The sequence below is a fragment of the Heptranchias perlo genome, chromosome 22 (genome assembly GCF_035084215.1).
Source record: "Heptranchias perlo isolate sHepPer1 chromosome 22, sHepPer1.hap1, whole genome shotgun sequence".
In the NCBI taxonomy this organism is placed as follows: domain Eukaryota; kingdom Metazoa; phylum Chordata; class Chondrichthyes; order Hexanchiformes; family Hexanchidae; genus Heptranchias; species Heptranchias perlo.
Genome location: NC_090346.1, coordinates 51,337,600 through 51,352,702, shown reverse-complemented (window position 1 = coordinate 51,352,702; position 15,103 = coordinate 51,337,600). Strand labels below are relative to the sequence as shown.

The following is a 15,103-nucleotide window of genomic DNA, read 5'->3' as shown; positions in this document are numbered from 1 at the left end:
CAGTGCACTTATTAACTCAATAATCAGAAACTCTGCCGTTTTTTACATGAAGACAGTTGTCTTCATCAAAGGAACTGATGTGTCTTATTCCCATCTGAAGGAAGGCAATGGCATCAATTAAAGATTGAAACCCCAGTTGGACTTACAGTGTGGGCTCTCCTTAGCTCCAGCCTGCAGAAGCATCTTAGCCATGGGCACATTGTTGGTCATGATTGCAATGTCTAAAGGCATCAAGCCTTCACTGTTTGGTGTATTCAAATCCAGTTCCTCTGTGCTGTAGAGGTTTAGGAGCATCTGGACGGCATCAAGATCCTGCTGTTCCACGGCCTCAAAGACTGCCTCATTACTATGAAAATTCTACAAAATCAAATAGGAAATTGTTTCTTTCTTCAAATTTTTATGTTGCATGTATAATATATTGGGTGCAGTAAAGCGAGTGGTGGGTGGAAGCTTCAGTAAGTCTGACTAGTAGCGTCTGTCTGCTGCTGTCATCACTTCAAGTTGTAATTGGTTTAGGCACACAGATCAAGTTTCATTGCAACAGCTGCCCATAATCTACACTCTGCTCTCAAACAGAAGCAAAAGTCTCTGCTTCTGGGAGCCTCACACACTGTGAACAAAGACTGTGCCCAGCATGGCATTCAACTTGATACGGAACCTTGAGTAATTGGTGAGTTACACTGGTCTTTGGGTAGCCTGCCCATGTTAGATTGTTACTCCTATCTACAATTACATGGAACACTGGATTTGTTGGGAAATGCTTCCACTGAATAACACCCACCTACAGTCCCCTGGATCAAACTTACTGTAGGCTTTGTTCTTGTGCCCGTGTTACCAGTATTAACAAGAAATGGGATACACCCGACCAGAATCTGCTCTACCACATCCAACCAGTTAATAACAATGGACAGATATCAAATGTCATTTCCAAACCAGTATTTTAAATAGAATCTTTGTTTGCTTTTTTTTGCAAATTGTTCCATTTATTGAGGTGAGGTATTAGTGTTGAGGGGATGGAACAAGTTTAATGTTACGCAGCTAGTGTTAGCATCAAGCAAATAAAGCTCCCTCTACACTGTCCCATCAAACACTCCCCTAGAGCAGGTACAGAACGGGTTAGATACAGAGTAAAGCTCCCTCTACACTGTCCCATCAAACACTCCCAGGGCAGGTACAGCACGGGTTAGATACAGAGTAAAGCTCCCTCTACACTGTCCCATCAAACACTCCCCTAGAGCAGGTACAGAACGGGTTAGATACAGAGTAAAGCTCCCTCTACACTGTCCCATCAAACACTCCCAGGGCAGGTACAGCACGGGTTAGATACAGAGTAAAGCTCCCTCTACACTGTCCCATCAAACACTCCCCTAGAGCAGGTACAGAACGGGTTAGATACAGAGTAAAGCTCCCTCTACATTGTCCCATCAAACACTCCCCTAGAGCAGGTACAGAACGGGTTAGATACAGAGTAAAGCTCCCTCTACATTGTCCCATCAAACACTCCCAGGGCAGGTACAGCACGGGTTAGATACAGAGTAAAGCTCCCTCTACACTGTCCCATCAAACACTCCCAGGGCAGGTACAGCACGGGTTAGATACAGAGTAAAGCTCCCTCTACACTGTCCCATCAAACACTCCCCTAGAGCAGGTACAGAACGGGTTAGATACAGAGTAAAGCTCCCTCTACATTGTCCCATCAAACACTCCCAGGGCAGGTACAGCACGGGTTAGATACAGAGTAAAGCTCCCTCTACACTGTCCCACCAAACACTCCCAGGGCAGGTACAGCACGGGTTAGATACAGAGTAAAGCTCCCTCTACACTGTCCCATCAAACACTCCCAGGGCAGGTACAGGGTTAGATACAGAGTAAAGCTCCCTCTACACTGTCCCATCAAACACTCCCAGGGCAGGTACAGCACGGGTTAGATACAGAGTAAAGCTCCCTCTACACTGTCCCATCAAACACTCCCAGGGCAGGTACAGGGTTAGATACAGAGTAAAGCTCCCTCTACACTGTCCCATCAAACACTCCCAGGGCAGGTACAGGGTTAGATACAGAGTAAAGCTCCCTCTACACTGTCCCATCAAACACTCCCAGGGCAGGTACAGGGTTAGATACAGAGTAAAGCTCCCTCTACACTGTCCCATCAAACACTCCCAGGGCAGGTACAGGGTTAGATACAGAGTAAAGCTCCCTCTACATTGTCCCATCAAACACTCCCAGGACAGGTTCAGCACGGGTTAGATACAGAGTAAAGCTCCCTCTACACTGTCCCATCAAACACTCCCAGGGCAGGTACAGGGTTAGATACAGAGTAAAGCTCCCTCTACACTGTCCCATCAAACACTCCCAGGGCAGGTACAGGGTTAGATACAGAGTAAAGCTCCCTCTACTCAAAAGCTCCCTTTTGATCAGCAGGAATCTGCAAGGTACAAACCCACTTGGGGTCAGATTCTGAGCAGAGATGCCATTCTTGCAGGTGACAAAAATTAATCATCTCTGTGTCTCATGGGTTAGCTGTTCAATTCCTTCTTGCTGGTCACAGCACACACAGGGTTAAATTTGTTACTGCTAGCTGTTTTTGCATGCTGTAGAAAATAACACATCTCAGAGTAGCTAACATACACACGCCAGGCCAAGGCAGAGGCAAAGCGCAGTTCAGGAAGGCCTTGGATGGGTATCTGTGGATTGCTGCCATTGTCCATGGATGGGTATCTGTGGATTGCTGCCATTGTCCATGGATGGGTATCTGTGGATTGCTGCCATTGTCCATGGATGGGTATCTGTGGATTGCTGCCATTGTCCATGGATGGGTATCTGTCCTTCAAAGTGTCTGCAACTGATCAAGTGGGCTAAGCCAATCAATTCAATGACAGGCATCTTATAGGACTCTTTACATTACATGTCCGGTTGGCAAATACTGTTCTGTATCCTGTGAATGGCTGACCACATAATCGGGTTAGGAGAATACAGCTTTTCATGCCCTTTGTTCTGGGATATCTTTAACGAGATTTGGAGCTATATCTTGCAAGTATTGTGCAGACTGTCAACTGAGGCCAGTAAGAGAGTTCTGTGGTAGCAGATAGTTGTGTAAGAAGTGACCATGTTTTAAGAGTTAATTTAGTGTTGAGGTTTAGTGTTGTTTCTGACGTTTTGAGATAAGCGAAAGTTTGTAATTATTGTGAATATCCTATTTAGACTGAGTACAGTTCATTAAGTGTTGTGTTCAATCAATGTGTATATTTGTTTAGAGTATGAGCTACAGTCCAATCGATTCTTCTGCCTCCCAGAAACACAGGGGTTGTGTGGCAGACCTGATACGGTCCAGTAAGATGGGACACAGTGACAAATGCTGTCTGTTCGATCCCTGGGTCTTGCTACATTTACCCATATATTGGATAGGTAAAGGCATACTCTGGTTTGTAAGGGAGGCAGAGCCCATTTACAGGAGTGGGCAGAGACACTGAACCCAAGGGGAACATCCAGCATAAAATACCCAACACACAACACTCCATTTGAATCAATAGTCTATCCTCTTTTTGACTTTTGGAGCCAATGAAAATTCAAACCGATGCTAAGTTTGTTCTTTTCAGCCCAGCTGCATGACCAGCAAACAAATTGCAGTGTTCGAACACAGTACATCAGCGGGACCCAGACTGATTTCAATCTGAAACAGACCCCATGGGGGTGATTTTAAACCCCAAGTTCGTGGGTTGGTGGTGGGTGGGTGTTGAAAAGGGTTGTTTTTGGGTTGCGACTACAACCCGGCTTTATTTCCTGGTATAAAAGGACAGGCTTCCCACTGGGAATGCAAAGTCTGAAAACCTAGCGGTTGTGACCCGAAAAAATAACTGTTTTCAATTCCCACCTGCCCCCAACCCACAATCTTGGGGTTTAAAATCACCCCCATCATTCCCAAGTAGAACCTTTAGACTTTCTTACCACATAAGACTTCCGCTGCTTGTTCTTTTCATTTCTTCCTATCAAGTTTGTCTCATCGAACGAAGTATAATTAACTTTGAACTTTCCTGAGAGGTTTCGGTACAGCCTTTTTGCTGCATTAGGGGAGGATGGAGCGGCCAGCTTCTTCCCAAGAGTCAGCTGGAGATCCCGCATCTGTTGCGTCATCTTGGGAGATGAGGACCTATCAGTGCAATAACAGAGGGTTCTTTACTGTAGATACATCCATATAAACAGTTACAAATCATCTCTGATCTCTCAGGGTACTAAGTGGGGCCTCTTAACTTAAGTTGTACTGTGCAGAGTAATAGCTCAGTCTTAGACTAGAGTGGAGAGTCTGTCCTGCCACCCATTCACCACTGGTTTGTACATCCAGTACGCCCCAACTCACAGCTCATGCTGTACGTCAAATGGTCACCCCACCCCATGTTGCATATCACGGGGTGGGGTGACCATTTGACCCCCCACCGCCCTGGGAACCAACAGCTGAAGGTGGCATTCAGTTCCTCCCCAAATAGCTCATGTTGCACCAAACAGAAGCAAGTCAGAAATTTAGATTGCTGATTGATGTCCACAGGGTGCTTGAATTGCACTTTGTTCTGCCAAAAGATAGAATCATAGAAAGGTTACAGCATGGAAGGAGGCCATTCAACCCGTCGAGTCTGTGCCAGCTCTATGCAAGAGCAATCCAGCTAGTCCCACCACCCCGCCTCCGCCCTATCCCTGCAAATTTTTTCCTTTCAAGTACTTATCCAGTTCCCTTTTGAAGGACATGATTGAATCTGCCTCCACCACCCCCTCGGGCAGCGCATTCCAGATCCTAACCACTCTTCTCCAGTCTATCCACGCAACTGAAGTCCCTCATCCCTGGAATCATTCTAGTAAATCTCCTCTACACCCTCTCTAAGACCTTCACATCTTTCCTAAAGTGCGGTGCCCAGAATTGGACACAATACTCCAGTTGTGGCCAAACCAGTGTTTTATAAAGATTCATCATGACTTCCTTACTTTTGTACTCTATGCCTCTATTTATAAAGCCCAGGATCCTGTATGCTTTTTTGACCACTTTCTCAATCTGTCCTGCTACCTTCAATGATTTGTGCACATATATCCCCAGATCTCTCTGTTCCTGTACCCCTTTTAGAATTGTGCCCTCTAGTTTATATTGCCTCTCCTCGTTCTTCCGACTGAAATGTATCACTTCGCATTTTTCTGCGTTAAATTTCATCTGCCACGTGTCTGCCCATGCCACCAGCCTGTCTATATCCTCTTGAAGTCTATCACTATCCTCCTCACTGTTCACTACCCTTCCAAGTTTTGTGTCATCTGCAAATTTTGAAATTGTGCCCTGTACACCCAAGTCCAAGTCATTAATATATATCAAGAAAAGCAGTGGTCCCAGCACCGACCCCTGGAGAACACCACTGTACACCTCCCTCCAGTCTGACAAACAACCGTTCACCACTACTCTCTGTTTCCTGTCACTTAGCCAATTCTGTATCCATGCTGCTACTGCCCCCTTTATTCCACGAGCTTCAATCTTAATGATAAGCCTATTATGCGGCACTTTATCAAACGCCTTTTTAAAGCCAATATACACCACATCAACCGTATTGCCCTCATCTACCCTCTCTGTTACCTCTCAAAAAACTCTATCAGGTTAGTTAAACATGATTTGCCTTTAACAAATCCGTGCTGGCTTTCCCTAATCAATCCACACTCGTCCAAGTGACTGTTAATTCTGTCCTGGATTATCGTTTCTAAAAGTTTCCCCACCACTGAGGTTAAACTGACTGGCCTGTAGTTGCTGGGTTTATCCTTACACCCTTTTTTGAACAAGGGTGTAACATTTGCAATTCTCCAGTCCTCTGGCATCACCCCGTATCTAAGGATGTTTGGAAGATTATGGCCAGTACAAGATGATAAGCAGAGCAATGCTACAAGACAGGATACCCATACAACACACCAGCAATAAACACAGCCCACTCTACTACTGGTTTCTGAGAATGCCAATAAAAGCAAAGAGGGGTGTTAGGGTGAGCTTCACCCAGAAATACAAAGTTCGGCCCTCCAAATTAAATGTAACAAAAAGTTGAAACAAGGTACAGACAACAGTAAAGATAATTTCCCTAATCAACATCTATCCAGGTATCTGAGAAGGAAATGCTGCACTGACCCTGCAGAATCGAGGGCCAGGTTCATATCCTACAGTATATATATAGTCTGCTAATATAGACAGCACCTGCTGCCTCCCTTGGTGGCCCATTCACCTCCCGCTCACATACATAAAACCAGTTCAATCTCACATTTATGAATTTTCTCAATGACTTAATTCAGCTGATAACACCTGTAACCTCAGTCCTGACCCACCCCATCTCTTGGAGAAAAGGGTAATGGTGGTGCTTTATCACCGAGCATGAACGGAAGCAAATATCTTCAGAATTCAGAAGGGAATGGTTTAGAATTTCCTGTGCATGTTCAGTCATGATGCTGAGTCAACTGAAATAGTCCGTGCTTTCAGGAGCGTTGCCATTCTCTTTAATGGATGCATGTTCTTCATAGTGTCCACATTTCTACCATTGCTCCAAGATAAAGACTCAGCGATTAGAGTATTCACAAACAGCTGGCTGTCGAAATAACCATGAAACAAAGTTAGCCATTGACAGAAACAAATAGGTAATTATACAGTCATTGAGGTTAAACACAAAAGAGACTTGGTCTTATATTAACTAACAGGTGCTTTGACTTGTGGCCACACTAACTCAAGTCCTGCCTCTGGAAAAGGGCCTCCTAACAGCAACGACTGGGCAATCACAATACTAGTGAATGAGACTAGGGGTCACAAGAAGCATATTGTCCTTACATATCTGGAGCCTGGGCTGATTCTGGCCATGATTGATGGGATGAAAGTCTCTTCTTTCTGGTACTGCAAGGATTCCAAGAAAAACAAGCTTGCACACTTAAAAAATTCCACAGCACAAAACTCTGTATCTAACCCGTACTGTACCTGCCCTGGGAGAGTTTGATGGGACAGTGTAGAGGGAGCTTTACTCTGTATCTAACCCTGTACCTGCCCTGGGAGTGTTTGATGGGACAGTGTAGAGGGAGCTTTACTCTGTATCTAACCTGTGCTGTACCTGCCCTGGGAGAGTTTGATGGGACAGTGTAGAGGGAGCTTTACTCTGTATCTAACCCTGTACCTGCCCTGGGAGTGTTTGATGGGACAGTGTAGAGGGAGCTTTACTCTGTATCTAACCCGTGCTGTACCTGCCCTGGGAGTGTTTGATGGGACAGTGTAGAGGGAGCTTTACTCTGTATCTAACCTGTGCTGTACCTGCCCTGGGAGAGTTTGATGGGACAGTGTAGAGGGAGCTTTACTCTGTATCTAACCCTGTACCTGCCCTGGGAGTGTTTGATGGGACAGTGTAGAGGGAGCTTTACTCTGTATCTAACCCGTGCTGTACCTGCCCTGGGAGTGTTTGATGGGACAGTGTAGAGGGAGCTTTACTCTGTATCTAACCCGTACTGTACCTGCCCTGGGAGTGTTTGATGGGACAGTGTAGAGGGAGCTTTACTCTGTATCTAACCCGTGCTGTACCTGCCCTGGGAGTGTTTGATGGGACTGAGATCCTTCAATTCAATGGACCTAAATTTTTTTTTTACTTTTAATACAAATATCAAACAGTTGTAACACAAAAACTATTAACTATCGAGCAACCAAAATAAATGACCACTGACAGTTTGAAGTAAAGCTCATTCAGTGTAATTAACAAACGCCACCTATTGTAATTAACAAACGCCACCTATTGTAATTAACAAACGCCACCTATTGTAATTAACAAACGCCACCTATTGTAATTAACAAACGCCACCTGTTGTAATTAACAAACGCCACCTATTGTAATTAACAAACGCCACCTATTGTAATTAACAAACGCCACCTATTGTAATTAACAAACGCCACCTATTGTAATTAACAAACGCCACCTATTGTAATTAACAAACGCCACCTATTGTAATTAACAAACGCCACCTGTTGTAATTAACAAACGCCACCTATTGTAATTAACAAACGCCACCTATTGTAATTAACAAACGCCACCTATTGTAATTAACAAACGCCACCTATTGTAATTAACAAACGCCACCTATTGTAATTAACAAACGCCACCTATTGTAATTAACAAACGCCACCTATTGTAATTAACAAACGCCACCTATTGTAATTAACAAACGCCACCTATTGTAATTAACAAACGCCACCTATTGTAATTAACAAACGCCACCTGTTGTAATTAACAAACGCCACCTATTGTAATTAACAAACGCCACCTGTTGTAATTAACAAATCCCAGCCCCAACCTCTTTTATCAACTTCTTGAAGCAAACTAACTAAGTGCCACGTCAGACTGGATATCTCCTTGGTGCATATGAAAATACAAATGTAAGAGTTTTAGGAACAGCAAAAGGCCATTTGGTCTAACATAGCCTATCCTGTTATGACAAATAAAATTGTCTCTTGACCCCATTTATACTGCCCACTTCAATATTCTTCTCTGGTTCCTGATTCCACAGCCTGACTGCCCTTTGGGTGAAAAGTGTCACTTTACTCCCCGGCTTACTCCTTCCCTCCTAATGTTTAACTTGTGTACCCTGGGGTTTGAGACCTTAACCACAGTGAACAGTTTGATCAGTGCCTTTCATAACCATCAAAAACTTCAACTGGATTGTGTTTTGTATTTAGCAAAGGAAACAAGCTCAACTTTCTTAAACTTTCTTCATAACTCAAATTCCTGGTACCTGAAATCATCTTTATTCCCCATCTCTTTACCCCACCACAGCAAAACTCTTCCTGCAATTCCATAACCAGAAATGAAGACAGTATCCAGATGGGGTCCTAGCAGCACCTCACTCTGCAATAATACAACCTCTTTAGATATGTCATCATCTTGGAAAGAGGCTTTTCCTTTCAGTAATCGGAAGGGGTATCACCTGAAATAAACTAGACTTCAAAATCAGGGAGCTCACCAGGTGATGGAGATGATTTACTCAGCTGCTGGGCAGAGAAACAGGATTTTATCCCTGAGAGTGTGCCCTCCATCTGTCTCTCAGTTATGGAGAGGGAATCTGGGTAACAGTATTCCCCTCAATATGTGCCCTTGCTGAGGCAGTGAATCCCAGATTCTGCAGACGGGACCACTGTGAACAACAAGAAATGTCGATGTCAGAAAATGAAGCAAAAAAACATGAATTTCTTAAAATATAATTCTGAAAAAAAGAATCTATAACATTTTACTCACCAACAGGAGATCTTTGCTGTTCATGTCACCCCAAGATTGGCAGCCACAGTTTCTCCAATCCCTAGCTTCTCAAGACTATTTTGAGATTGTTATTCCGGACAAGTAAGAAGAGCTGGTTTGGCTTCTCCCCCAAATATTAGATCCACCTCAGCAGGATCTGACTTAAAGTCCAGTTCCACCATACGCCCAATGCCCTCCTCCTCCCTGGAGTATCTGAGCCACCTGAGCCCAATCGGACTTGTAGTGTACTGTGTATACTTGGCCATTGGTGGCTCTTCATGCTGCTGATGGTGCTCCTCCACCAAATCCATTGGTTCCATTTCAGCAGGTGGGCAATGCCCTTCTTTCTTCATCATGTCAAAGACATCCTGATCCCAACTACTGCCACACTGCATAATGCAATGGCAGTGGGATTAGAGGGAGGTACAGAGTTGGGGAGCATTGTATAGCAAAGAAGCCTGTGGGGCAAAGCTAACAGCATAATTGCTACTGTATGGGTTGTCAGAAAGAATGGATACACTGGCGTTTTGTTTCCTCATTAGGCAGCGTCATGTAAGTAGAGGGTCTCTAGTTCAAGTCCCATTCCAGGACTTGGGTAAATATACCAGGCCGACACCTCAGTGCCCTCCGATGAGACATTAACCAACTGTTCAGGTGGATGTCAAAATCCAGCAGTGCTACTTTGAAGAAGAACAAAAGGTTATCCTGGTCTCCTGACCAAGTCGTTCCTCAAGCAACACCACCAAAAAAACAGATTAACTGGTCATTCATCTCACCCCACTGCTGTACTGTTTGCCTACATAACAAAGGTAACTGAACTTCAAAGTAATTCTTGCAAACTGCTTTGAGACAGTTCTGACAGACATGATGTGGAATTATAGAAAGCAAATGTTCCCTCCCCCAGGTGCCTCATTGAAATGGCCAAGCTTATTCTATGTTACCACAATGTCACAAAGAGCTGCAGGAATTTGTGCAGCTACCGAGTACTCCTGCTCACACCACATCACAAAACATCAGCATTTGGCATGAATTGTACACTTGATGTAAATGACCACGAAATGTCACCACACATTTCGTCACAGATTCCAACACATTGTGCTGTCGGAAAACTCAACTCCCTGCCATATTTCAGTTAACTTTTGCAATGCACTGACTGAAGAAAAATATATCGATGAAATTGTTATCCAGTGTCCAAAAAATTGTTCCAAATTGGGAAAGAAAATATGTGGAGTGTATATAAGTGGAGTGTATACAAGTGGGGTGTATATAAGTGGGGTGTATATGCATGGAGTGTATATACGTGGAGTGTACATAAGTAGGGTGTATATAAGTGGCTGTATATAAGTGGAGTGCATATAAGTGGGGTATATATAAGTGGGGTATATATACATGACGTGTATATAAGTGGGGTGTATATAAGTGGGGTGTATATAAGTGGGGTATTTTTTTTTATTATTCGTTCATGGGATGTGGGTGTCGCTGGCGAGGCCGGCATTTATTGCCCATCCCTAATTGCCCTCGAGAAGGTGGTGGTGAGCCGCCTTCTTGAACCGCTGCAGTCCGTGTGGTGAAGGTTCTCCCACAGTGCTGTTAGGAAGGGAGTTCCAGGATTTTGACCCAGCGACGATGAAGGAACGGCGATATATTTCCAAGTCGGGATGGTGTGTGACTTGGAGGGGAACGTGCAGGTGGTGTTGTTCCCATGCGCCTGCTGCCCTTGTCCTTCTAGGTGGTGAAGGTCGCGGGTTTGGGAGGTGCTGTCGAAGAAGCCTTGGCGAGTTGCTGCAGTGCATCCTGTGGATGGTACACACTGCAGCCACAGTGCGCCGGTGGTGAAGGGAGAGAATGTTTAGGGTGGTGGATGGGGTGCCAATCAAGTGGGCTGCTTTATCTTGGTTGGAGTCGAGCTTCTTGAGTGTTGTTGGAGCTGCACTCATCCAGGCAAGTGGAGAGTATTCCATCACACTCCTGACTTGTGCCTTGTAGATGGTGGAAAGGCTTTGGGGAGTCAGGAGGTGAGTCACTCGCCGCAGAATACTCAGCCTCTGACCTGCTCTCGTAGCCACAGTATTTATATGGCTGGTCCAGTTAAGTTTCTGGTCAATGGCGACCCCCAGGATGTTGATGGTGGGGGATTCGGCGATGGTAATGCCGTTGAATGAAAAGGGGAAGTGGTTAGACTCTCTCTTGTTGGAGATGGTCATTGCCTGGCACTTATCTGGCGCGAATGTTACTTGCCACTTATCAGCCCAAGCCTGGATGTTATCCAGGTCTTGCTGCATGCAGGCTCGGACTGCTTCATTATCTGAGGGATTGCGAATGGAACTGAACACTGTGCAATCATCAGCGAACATCCCCATTTCTGACCTTATGATGGAGGGAAGGTCATTGATGAAGCAGCTGAAGATGGTTGGGCCTAGGACACTGCCCTGAGGAACTCCTGCAGCAATGCCCTGGGGCTGAGATGATTGGCCTCCAACAACCACTACCATCTTCCTTTGTGCAAGGTATGACTCCAGCCACTGGAGAGTTTTCCCCGATTCCCATTGACTTCAATTTTACTAGGGCTCCTTGGTGCCACACTTGGTCAAATGCTGCCTTGATGTCAAGGGCAGTCACTCTCACCTCACCTCTGGAATTCAGCTCTTTTGTCCATGTTTGGACCAAGGCTGTAATGAGGTCTGGAGCCGAGTGGTCCTGGCAGAACCCAAACTGAGCATCAGTGAGCAGGTTATTGGTGAGTAAGTGCCGCTTGATAGCACTGACGACGACACCTTCCATCACTTTGCTGATGATTGAGAGTAGACTGATGGGGCGGTAATTAGCAGGATTGGATTTGTCCTGCTTTTTCTGGACAGGACATACCTGGGCAATTTTCCACATTGTCGGGTAGATGCCAGTGTTGTAGCTGTACTGGAACAGCTTGGCTAGAGGCGCGGCTAGTTCTGGAGCACAAGTCTTCAGCACTACAGCTGGAATGTTGTCGGGGCCCATAGCCTTTGCTGTATCCAGTGCACTCAGCCGTTTCTTGATATCACGTGGAGTGAATCGAATTGGCCGAAGACTGGCTTCCGTGATGGTGGGGATATCGGGAGGAGGCTGAGATGGATCATCCACTCGGCACTTCTGGCTGAAGATGGTTGCAAACGCTTCAGCCTTGTCTTTTGCACTCACGTGCTGGACTCCGCCATCATTGAGAATGGGGATGTTTGCAGAGCCTCCTCCTCCCGTTAGTTGTTTAATTGTCCACCACCATTCACGACTGGATGTGGCAGGACTGCAGAGCTTTGATCTGATTCGTTGGTTGTGGAATCGCTTAGCTCTGTCTATAGCATGTTGCTTCCGCTGTTTAGCATGCATGTAGTCCTGTGTTGTAGGTTCACCAGGTTGGCACCTCATTTTTAGGTATGCCTGGTGCTGCTCCTGGCATGCTCTTCTACACTCCTCATTGAACCAGGGTTGATCCCCTGGCTTGTTGGTAATGGTAGAGTGAGGAATATGCCGGGCCATGAGGTTACAGATTGTGCTGGAATACAATTCTGCTGCTGCTGATGGCCCACAGCGCCTCATGGATGCCCAGTTTTGAGCTGCTGGATCCATTCTGAATCTATCCCATTTAGCACGGTGGTCGTGCCACACAACACGTTGGATGGTGTCCTCAGTGCGAAGACGGGACTTCATCTCCACGAGGACTGTGCGGTGGTCACTCCTACCAATACTGTCATGGACAGATGCATTTGCGACAGGTAGATTGGTGAGGACAAGGTCAAGTAAGCTTTTCCCCTCGTGTTGGTTCGCTCACCACCTGCCGCAGGCCCAGTCTGGCAGCCATGTCCTTCAGGACTCGGCCAGCTCGGTCAGTAGTGGTGCTACCGAGCCACTCTTGGTGATGGACATTGAAGTCCCCCACCCAGAATACATTCTGTGCCCTTGCTACCCTCAGTGCTTCCTCCAAGTGGTGTTCAACATGGAGGAGGACTGATTCATCAGCTGAGGGAGGACGGTAGGTGGTAATCAGCAGGAGGTTTCCTTGCCCATGTTTGACCTGATGCCATGAGATCTCATGGGGTCCAGAGTCAATGTTGAGGACTCCCAGGGCCACTCCCTCCTGACTGTATATCACTGTACCGCCACCTCTGGTGGGTCTGTCCTGCCGGTGGGACAGGACATACCCAGGGATGGTGATGGAAGAGTCTGGGACGTTGGCTGAAAGATATGATTCTGTGAGTATGGCTATGTCAGGCTGTTGCTTGACTAGTCTGTGGGACAGCTCTCCCAATTTTGGCACAAGTCCCCAGATGTTAGTAAGGAGGACCTTGCAGGGTCGACTGGGCTTGGTGTTTTGCCGTTGTCGTGTCCGGTGCCTGGTGGTCCGATGTCGGGTGGTCCGTCCGGTTTTATTCTTATTAAGACTTTTCGTAGCGAGATTTTACAACTGAGTGGCTTGCTCGGCCATTTCAGAGGGCGATTAAGAATCAACCACATTGCTGTGGGTCTGGAGTCACATATAGGCCAGACCGGGTAAGGACGGCAGGTTTCCTTCCCTAAAGGACATTAGTGAACCAGATGGGTTTTTACGACAATCCGGTAGTTTCATGGCCATCATTACTGATACTCGTATTTTCATTCCAGATTTTTATTTAATTAATTGAATTTTAATTAATTAATTGAATTTAAATTCGCCAGCTGCCGTGGCAGGATTTGAATTCATGACTCTGGATTTTAGTCCAGTAACATAACCACTATGCTACCGTACTTATATACACCCTACTTATACACATGGTGTGTATATAAGTGGGGTGTATATAAGTGGGGTGTATATAAGTGGGGTATATACATGGCGTGTATATAAGTGGGGTGTATATAAGTGGGGTATATATACATGGCGTGTATATAAGTGGAGTGTATATAAGTGGGGTGTATATAAGTGGGGTGTATATAAGTGGGGTATATATACATGGCGTGTATATAAGTGGAGTGTATATAAGTGGGGTGTATATAAGTGCGGTGTATATAAGTGGGGTGTATACAAGTAGGGTGTATATAAGTAGGGTGTATACAAGTGGGGTGTATATAAGTGGGGTGTATACAAGTAGGGTGTATATAAGTAGGGTGTATACAAGTAGGGTGTATATAAGTAGGGTGTATACAAGTGGGGTGTATATAAGTAGGGTGTATACAAGTGGGGTGTATATAAGTGGGGTGTATACAAGTAGGGTGTATATAAGTCGGGTGTATAAAAGTAGGGTGTATATAAGTAGGGTGTATACAAGTGGGGTGTATATAAGTAGGGTGTATACAAGTAGGGTGTATATAAGTAGGGTGTATACAAGTAGGGTGTATATAAGTAGGGTGTATACAAGTGGGGTGTATATAAGTAGGGTGTATACAAGTGGGGTGTATATAAGTGGGGTGTATACAAGTAGGGTGTATATAAGTAGGGTGTATACAAGTGGGGTGTATATAAGTGGGGTGTATACAAGTAGGTGTATATAAGTAGGGTGTATACAAGTAGGGTGTATATAAGTAGGGTGTATACAAGTAGGGTGTATATAAGTAGGGTGTATACAAGTGGGGTGTATATAAGTAGGGTGTATACAAGTGGGGTGTATATAAGTGGGGTGTATACAAGTGGGGTGTATATAAGTAGGGTGTATACAAGTGGGGTGTATATAAGTGGGGTGTTTATACATGGCGTGTATATAAGTGGAGTGTTTATAAGTGGGGTGTATATAAGTGGGGTGTATATAAGTGGGGTGTATATAAGTGGGGTGTATATAAGTGGGGTGTATATAAGTGGGGTGTATATAAGTAGGGTGTATATAAGTAGGGTGTATACA

At 45.3% G+C, this 15,103-nt stretch overlaps 1 protein-coding gene across 4 annotated transcripts in view; it reads right to left on the bottom strand.

Moving 5' to 3' along the window:
• The window catches only part of ankfn1b (ankyrin repeat and fibronectin type III domain containing 1b), an 834,116-nt gene that overhangs the window by 158,259 nt on the left and 660,754 nt on the right, over positions 1-15,103 (bottom strand). For all 4 annotated transcript variants that reach the window (XM_068003637.1, XM_068003639.1, XM_068003638.1 and 1 more), the window contains 2 exons: positions 3,946-4,147; positions 147-357 (listed from right to left, as the gene is read on the bottom strand). In XM_068003637.1, coding sequence (XP_067859738.1) covers positions 147-357; positions 3,946-4,147 — 413 coding nt within the window. The remainder of the gene's footprint in view (positions 1-146; positions 358-3,945; positions 4,148-15,103) is intronic.